The sequence below is a fragment of the Anguilla rostrata genome, chromosome 8 (assembly GCF_018555375.3).
Source record: "Anguilla rostrata isolate EN2019 chromosome 8, ASM1855537v3, whole genome shotgun sequence".
Classification (NCBI taxonomy): Eukaryota; Metazoa; Chordata; class Actinopteri; order Anguilliformes; family Anguillidae; genus Anguilla; species Anguilla rostrata.
The window spans coordinates 18,589,167-18,597,104 of record NC_057940.1 but is presented as its reverse complement, the minus strand read 5'-3'; the positions used below and the strand labels follow the sequence as shown (position 1 = coordinate 18,597,104).

At 36.4% G+C, this 7,938-nt stretch overlaps 1 protein-coding gene across 2 annotated transcripts in view; it reads right to left on the bottom strand.

Moving 5' to 3' along the window:
- Positions 1 to 1,843: 1,843 nt before the first annotated feature.
- Positions 1,844 to 7,938, bottom strand: part of efr3a (EFR3 homolog A (S. cerevisiae)) — a 112,338-nt gene continuing 106,243 nt past the window's right edge. For both annotated transcript variants that reach the window (XM_064346865.1, XM_064346866.1), the window contains exon 24: positions 1,844 to 6,631. In XM_064346865.1, the coding sequence (XP_064202935.1) occupies positions 6,526 to 6,631 (106 nt within the window). In that variant the 3' untranslated portion in view covers positions 1,844 to 6,525. The remainder of the gene's footprint in view (positions 6,632 to 7,938) is intronic.

The following is a 7,938-nucleotide window of genomic DNA, read 5'->3' as shown; positions in this document are numbered from 1 at the left end:
CATTTTTGGCTATATTATACATTTTTTTATTATTTTTTATTATTATCAACCATGCTAATTTGCTAATCAATCAAATGCATTGCATTCATCAAAATAACTGCAGTCCCTGTTGCATCAGCTGACTGGCTGGCACTGTGTATTTGATACCCAGCATCTGCTCAGCCAACTGTAGGCACCACAGATGTGTTCTTCATCCTTCAATGCATTTGTTTTGCTTTGGTTCGCATGCAGAACATATTCCCTTTAGGGAAATGAAGGTTTCACACATTTGTTGATCAAAAATGTATATTATTGAGATGCATAAACAATTTTGTTTATATCAAAATTGGCATCATCGTGGTGTTAGCAAACCTCCCACTAGTGAGAAAAATGAATAACAGCTATAGGCCTACATCTTAAAAGGCATTTACTTGCTGACAAACATACTGTATAATACATCTTATGAATTGTTTCCTCAATATTATGAGGATGGTTGGACCATGTGCACCACTTTTAAAAAGAGTCAGGTTATAGGAATTAGCAGTTGAAAACCCTGCGGTTAAGACATTTTGTCAGTTAAGGTTTTTCTGTAGAACTTCTATGGCACTCTCCTCTTTGCTTACATGATTAAACCTGTCAGTATTGTCCTCTCATTTAGATAGTGACAAACCCCTTCTATAATACAGTGATAAACAATCTTTGTAATCTTTAATTGTTTTGAAATGATGACACATGGAACATTACACAAAAGATTTAAAACTAAAGCAATGCAGGGTTTTTATTTTTAGTTTTTAAATTTGCTGTTTTAATCACAATAACCTGGCAAGTAAGAGACGGAAGAGATTAAACATGTTACCTTTTCTCATGCTGTTCCACATGTACCATACATCATGTTTCAACAAGGTTATGTTCTCAGGGTTTGCAAATTGAATTTACACACATTCTAGCTTTAGGAAAGATGAAAAATAATGGTTTAGTTTAGTATAGTTTATTAGGATCCCCATTAGCTGTTACCATCGCAACAGCTACTCTTCCTGGGGTCCTGGGGTATGATTAATGCATTTTGGTTAAATCCATAAATGGGATAACAAGGAACAGAATTATAAGATAATAGTCCCACATTAGAGTTTGCTATACCTCTCTGAAGTAGTTACTGTTTGACTGTTCCATATTGTGAAGATGCAGATGCGCAGTGCGAAGAAATAACTAGAAGATTCTGAAAAGTGTGACCCACACTGACTTTAGGAGAGGAGAGCAAAGGGGATTTTCCACCACTCAGTTTGAATTCACTTCTAAAGCGGCTGTGTCATTGGACAATGATCGCAAGAGGCCATTCCCTCCAATATCAGTAAGTATTCAAGGACTGGCTGCTTCAACAACTATTGGTTGCCATTTTTGGTTGCCGACTTTGCATGCAAATTGCAACCACACTGGACTGGTGATGGATCCATTTCAGAGGAAGAAGTCCTAGGGACCTAGTGACCGAGGGACATTCGTTACTGGATGGTCCTTTCTGACATGTAACTGGAACTTTGCTGTGGTTCTGAAGGCTGATTAGAGAGGTGACCCAAAGGCTTGAAACACTCCTAACAAGCACCTATGTGCCTGAGCAGACCCTGTAGTTCTTGCACTGCTGACAACCGGGAGGGACACCTTAATTATCTTTATAGAAAGGCATATGTGTTACATTAAAAAGTGACTTCAAATCAGCTACATAAAACATTTTAAACTATGTAGATTTAAAGCCCAATAACTTTTTTAAAAAGTCTTTAGCATAGCACTACGGTCAAATTATTTGAACCCAATTATTGCCATTTAACACTCCATCAATTGAATGAGAGTATCAAGAACACACAAACTCAGATTCCGCAGATTTTGATAGAAAATTTAATAGGTTCTTTATTTTTCTCTTACAATAAACTGTACTTAACGCACAATGGACTACTGAAGATAATCTCTGACATAGTGGTTTCATTTGCCAAACAGTGTGTAATAGGCTAAGCACTAGCAGTTCATTCAATGACACCACTGCATTTATACAAAAGACCTTTTATGGATCAATATTTGATCAGTATCTTTTCTTTAAAAATAGACTCTAAGTAATATCTAGAATATGCATGCTGCAGCATGAACATGATATGAGGACCAATAGCCTGGTACAATGCAGTGGTCATATTGAATTTTAAATGTTCCACACAACTTCTATGAAACGAACTGAACTCAAGGAATGTGTTTTTCTGGATAAACTGAGCATTTAAAAAGCCTCCCTAACATAGCACAAGCAGATTACTGTACATCCACACATCTTACCGTGTAAAATGGGAGCTAAATGGCTGTCAAGCTCCAATTTGATACACATCAGATCAAACATTGACTTTGGTATGTTTTCAGATTTTGAATACAGATTTAAGTACAAAACTATGCACAGCAATTTTGTTCAGAGTTAATTTCAGCCCAGGCGAACATAAACAGGTCTTTTACAAACATTGCGAAGGAAATGATAATTAAAACCACAGTGGTACTGCAATTCCAGCTGCCATGTTATCTGAAACCTCTAAAGAGTGAGAAGATTAAAATTGAACACAGCCTTAAAAAGCAAAAAGGAGAATCTGGCCTATGTATGAAGAAGACATTGTATTGATAAATGTTTTCAGGTTTCAGGTGTATATATCACTGTGGAATGTCTACATATGACATATTCTTGTATGATTCTGGAACATCCAGAATTTAAAACCCAATAATAAAAGACAGTATCTAAATATATCACACATTAAAGTAATTTACTGAACTTCCCACATAAATCACAGCCCTCTACAAAAAATACACATTAAACCCATTGCAAAATAACAAATGCATGATTAACTACATTTCCCACTGTACCAGGCATATTGGAAAGATTGCATTATTTACAACATAATCTTGATTTCAGAATTAGCCAATGAATTAACAGCAGCTTAAATGGCTCAAACACTCCGCAATGTTGCTATCTAATCACAATCACTTGCATCGATGCTGAACTGCATATTTGTACGAGATAAGAAGGTAGCATTTCAATCATAGGAAGTCAATCAGAAGGGAAAGCGAGGCAGTATCCATTGCGCTGCTTGTCTAGCAGAAGGATTTGCAGTCAGAATTTATTTGTTCGACAGCTGAGAGGACTCCTTTCAGCAATGCACTTTCTACAGAAAACACAAGGCTGACAGACAACAGGTGCTGCAGAAAACAAAGGGTGTTCAAATTTGCTTTCAATCTGCATGATGGCAGAATTTTGTCCTCAGTTCAACTGTTGCATTATGTTGGTGTGTACATTTACATAACTCATGCAACTGCCTTCTTATTTTAGCGCAATTTGCCAAGCGGATGGCTGCTCATTTTGACACTAGCATGTAAAAACATAGTCAAAACCCAAAACTGTGCAATGACGGCAACATTCAACTTGTACCTGACATACAGAAAGGAAACCTTCCTGTGCTTAAACCTCAGGCAACTAAAGGGAGAAACAGCCCACAATACGATGTTGCTTTACCAACTACATCAGCAGCTGTGCTATGGTACATGAAGCTACCATTCCAGCTGCAAAGATACATTACAGTGTGTCAAACATTCAAAATACCGAGTGATTAAAATCTCTTAAAAATCCTCAAGACAACTGGCTCAGTTTCATCTTGAGAAACGTGTCTATTTGCACAGTTAATACATTTAAAACAGCAATATTCCAGCAGATATCTGTATAAACCTTATTGCAATGTAATGTTCAGTCTCTGGATGACAAACATTGTTCATTTACATCATTAAAATCTAAGATTATTAAGTGCTGTTAGCTCTAGACTAAGACATTTATAGACTATTACATTTATGCAGTGCCTTACATCTACGATTGTACCTTACGAGAGAACTGCCAACCATATACTCAATTTTACAAACACAAACAGATGGGTTGCACTGTTTAAGACCAGAGCTGTTCAAGCTCCAAATAGCTGCATCTACAGATGAGTTTATTATTACTAGGTTTGACTAGACATGACTTAGTCTAATAATTACCAGGATTAAAATGCATCTTTCAGCATCGTATTAAAGTCCCCAAACCACCAAAAAAAAAAAGAAAAAAAAAAAAAAACCTTCCCTAGCACTCTTGCTGTCATTACATTCAGAATCACCATTTTTTCCATCAATAAAATGTCAGCAATTTCCTTAGCCCACACTACCACATTCCTGGCACTTCCTTTTACTTTTCAGATATAAAATCACTGTCTTGAACTTGTGCTTTGCATTTTGCTATTGGCCAATAACAATTAACATTTGAGAGCACTTAGAACGCATGCTCATCCTATGCTCTATCGATGTTACAAAACATTACAAGCTAGCAATGCTGTTAACCGTGCACAGAACATTCTGATATTATCGAGCCATTCTACTAACACTTGCAAAAACCTGGCACTTTTCTCATTTAATGTGAGGAAAACAAATATTTATATATCAGCCGTGTTGGCTGTAACCACAGATGTAGTTTTTTGGTTTTAAGACTTTGTCCTGGAAAACACATTAACAACACCAAAATAAATGCTTTGTATGGAAAAGATACCACAGAATACTGAGGCCTGAGGTTCTCAGGCTTGCCGTTAGTCTGCCATTATAATGTATACCTATGATTGTTATTTTGTATGGTGACTTGTTTGGCTGAAAGGCTATACACAATTCTAGCCCAGGTGGATCTGAATGCATTTATCTGAGTCCGAAATCTTCTAATTTGCAGATTACCTGGACATAATCAACCCTTGCGATTGCTTAAGAAGCTGACATTTAAGAGGTCTACGGCTCTTACTGCTGTGAAAGTGACTATATAGTTCTCTGATTTAGTAAGACTGAAAATTTAACAGTTTCCCACACACTAACAGCTTTTTTTGCACATGTGACACAAATAGACACAGATCTTCTAATTCTAACGTTTCAATATTTTTCTATAAGATCACTTCATATGTGTTCCAAAAAAAACGTGAATTCTGTAAAATTTTTAAGAAGTGCAGAAAACAAATACACCCATTTTTTAATTGGTCTCATCAGAGATTGTGATCAAAAACTACTGTAGTCATTTTGATTGATATTTGATTTGATATTTTAGACAGCATTGCCTCAAACTGATGATGTAATTTATAAGTTACACTCTGCAAACAAAGATTTTTGTATTCTATTGCCAACTGCCCATCACATGGTCAAATGTCCATCATAAGTTCCTTATGGAAAAGCAATATATGTCAATATATGTTAAGACACAGTATGAGATAAAACATACTTAGATAAAATATGGAACTCTACAGCAATATTACCACTCTCAAATGTTCTTTTCCATATTATCTAATGCATTTCACAATACTTAAAATTATTTTCAGTACATCCTGCAATAATTGCAAAAGAAACACGTGAGAGAAAAAGTAACTATTCTATTTTCAAAACTGCATTTTATTTTCAGCTATATTTAAAAGCACACTGACTACATGTAGAATTTATGAATACTTTACTACTTTATATTTGAACTTTTTCTCATGTATGTAATGGACATGTTCAAAATGTATATGAGCCTATCCCAGTATGCATTGGATGAGGAATACACCCTGGACATGAAGCCAAACCATTACAGGGCACACACACCAATCCCTCACACACTCATACCTGTGGGCAATTTAGAGTCTCCAATTAGTCTAACCTAAATCAATGCATATATATTAAAGAATACATTTTGTTTAATGTCAAATCTAACAATTTCTCTTATCTGTACAAAAATGACCATGATGAAAGTGGAAAAATATGCTGTAGTGGTACGATTATGGGTGCTATATTGTAGTGTGAAGCCATATTATTTTTTCTTTCAGTGCAAACCATTTCTTTGTTTCTGAAGCATTTGCAATCTGGGTGTGTGCAGCAAGTTTAAATTGAGTGAGTGTGAATGTTAACCTTTACCTTTATTAAGACTTACACATCCAATATAAGCTCAAAATGACACCCTAGATTTCAGGATCAGATACCTTGACATATATTCCTATGTAACACACACACACACACACACACATATATATGTATGGATGTATGTATATGTGTGTGTGTATATATATATATATATATATATATATATATATATGACTGTATAGACAACCTGTAGGTTTTAACTCGTAATGTAGATTTCCTAGTGCATTTTCCATTTACATTGGCAAGTGAGTTTTACCTAGTCACAAGTGGAGTACCCCAATATGAATAGTTCCTCTGCCTGAATCTTCATGAAATGCAAAAGTACCAACTGAATGTGAAATTTGTGTTGCAGCAGCTATGTGAACAAGCCAAGTGAACCAAACTTGTAAGCAACAGCTCTTGTAACAAGGCATTGCTTTTTTAACGCTAGCCTTTTGAGCTAGCTTAATCTGGCCACTTTGATAGCTGTAAAAAATAAATGAAAAATTAAGTAAATAAAACTGATTTCCTTATTCAGCATATTTGTTTCCTATTAGGACCTAAACCACTGAGGCCAGTCGCAGCCGTTACACCATTGGCCAGATGCTAATAGACACACAGGTCTGGAAACTTCATCTCGTAGACGGGCACAGACTGGTACTGGGCGTGGCCAGATGTGATCGTCACAGCACCTGAGGGGCTGGGCGGAGGCCTGAGATGAAGAGTGACAAAAGTAGAGATTGACAATTAGAATATGAATAATTCCATTAATGCACAATTCAGCACAATTTATCTGGTACTTCTCACAACAAAACAACAGCGTCCTTGGCTTGATCTGAAATCACTGTGTATGATACGGTATTTTAACGATAGGTACTAACCGACAAGAGACTTTAATGGACAGTGAAATTCATTGTGTGAAAAAATTGTTAACTGAAAAAAAAACAGAGGAGTGAAGGGTAAAACAAAGTCAGTGTGTTGCTGAGTTTATGTTTTTCTGAAGCACATCAAAGAACCACTGTGCCCTTTAAGACATGTTGGTACAGCTACAGGACCTGGTAGCAGGCATTCCTATGGGAGCTTACTGCTGAAACAAAGCGTTATGGATCTTCTCTCATATAATGTGAGGAAACAATCTTAATTTATCACACTATTTCTGGCTCTGACCACAGAATAAGAAGAGTTTTCAGTTATAAGACTCTGTCCTTGGATAATGAACAGATAATGCATTCAGCCATCACAGACACATTTATGGAACACTGCCTGCTTGTTCTATCATGACCTTTGACCCAATGATGAGAGAATGCACCGGCCTTGTTCTCAGACAATCCATCAGCCTTAAATTAGGCCAGTTCACAATATGCCTGGAAACTAGCTATAGAAACATGACCCTCTGCTCTCCTCCTGAGAAATACTTAAATGCACCTTTGAATGCGTGCACTTCCTACCAGAGAAAGAGGGAGGGAAAGAGAGATAAAAAGACTGACTTTAAAAGTACATATTGTTTAAGATTATATATGTCAGTCCACTCCCTGCATGGTTGCTTGTCCCAGTCACAATACCTGTCTGCACTGCCCACCTAGTGGTGGAATGAATTTCCCACGGAGGTCAGGACAACAGAATCAATGGGCATCTTCAGACTGTACTATGTCTTCATTCCTATTCTCACTCTCTTATCTTATGTAATGCAATTGTTCTAGTGTGGTTTATGGCTATGGATATAAACAAAATCTATGATTTGTTTAACTTAAGTTAGAAGGTGGCTTTAGTTAGCTAACATTTAGTGCTTTAATGATGTTTTACATACAGTTGTTGGTCTGGAAAAGTTTGATTTGATGCTGTTGTTCATACAACTCAAGAGCATGCAGTTATGTTCCCTTACATTGTAAGCCATGCTGGATAAGAGCATCTGGAAAATTAATGCAATGTATGAAAGAGGCAAATGTTGGATATATTGCAACAAATACTGAATAACATGTCAGTTGGGAAGCTTGGTTTGGTGAAACTGGACAATGACTT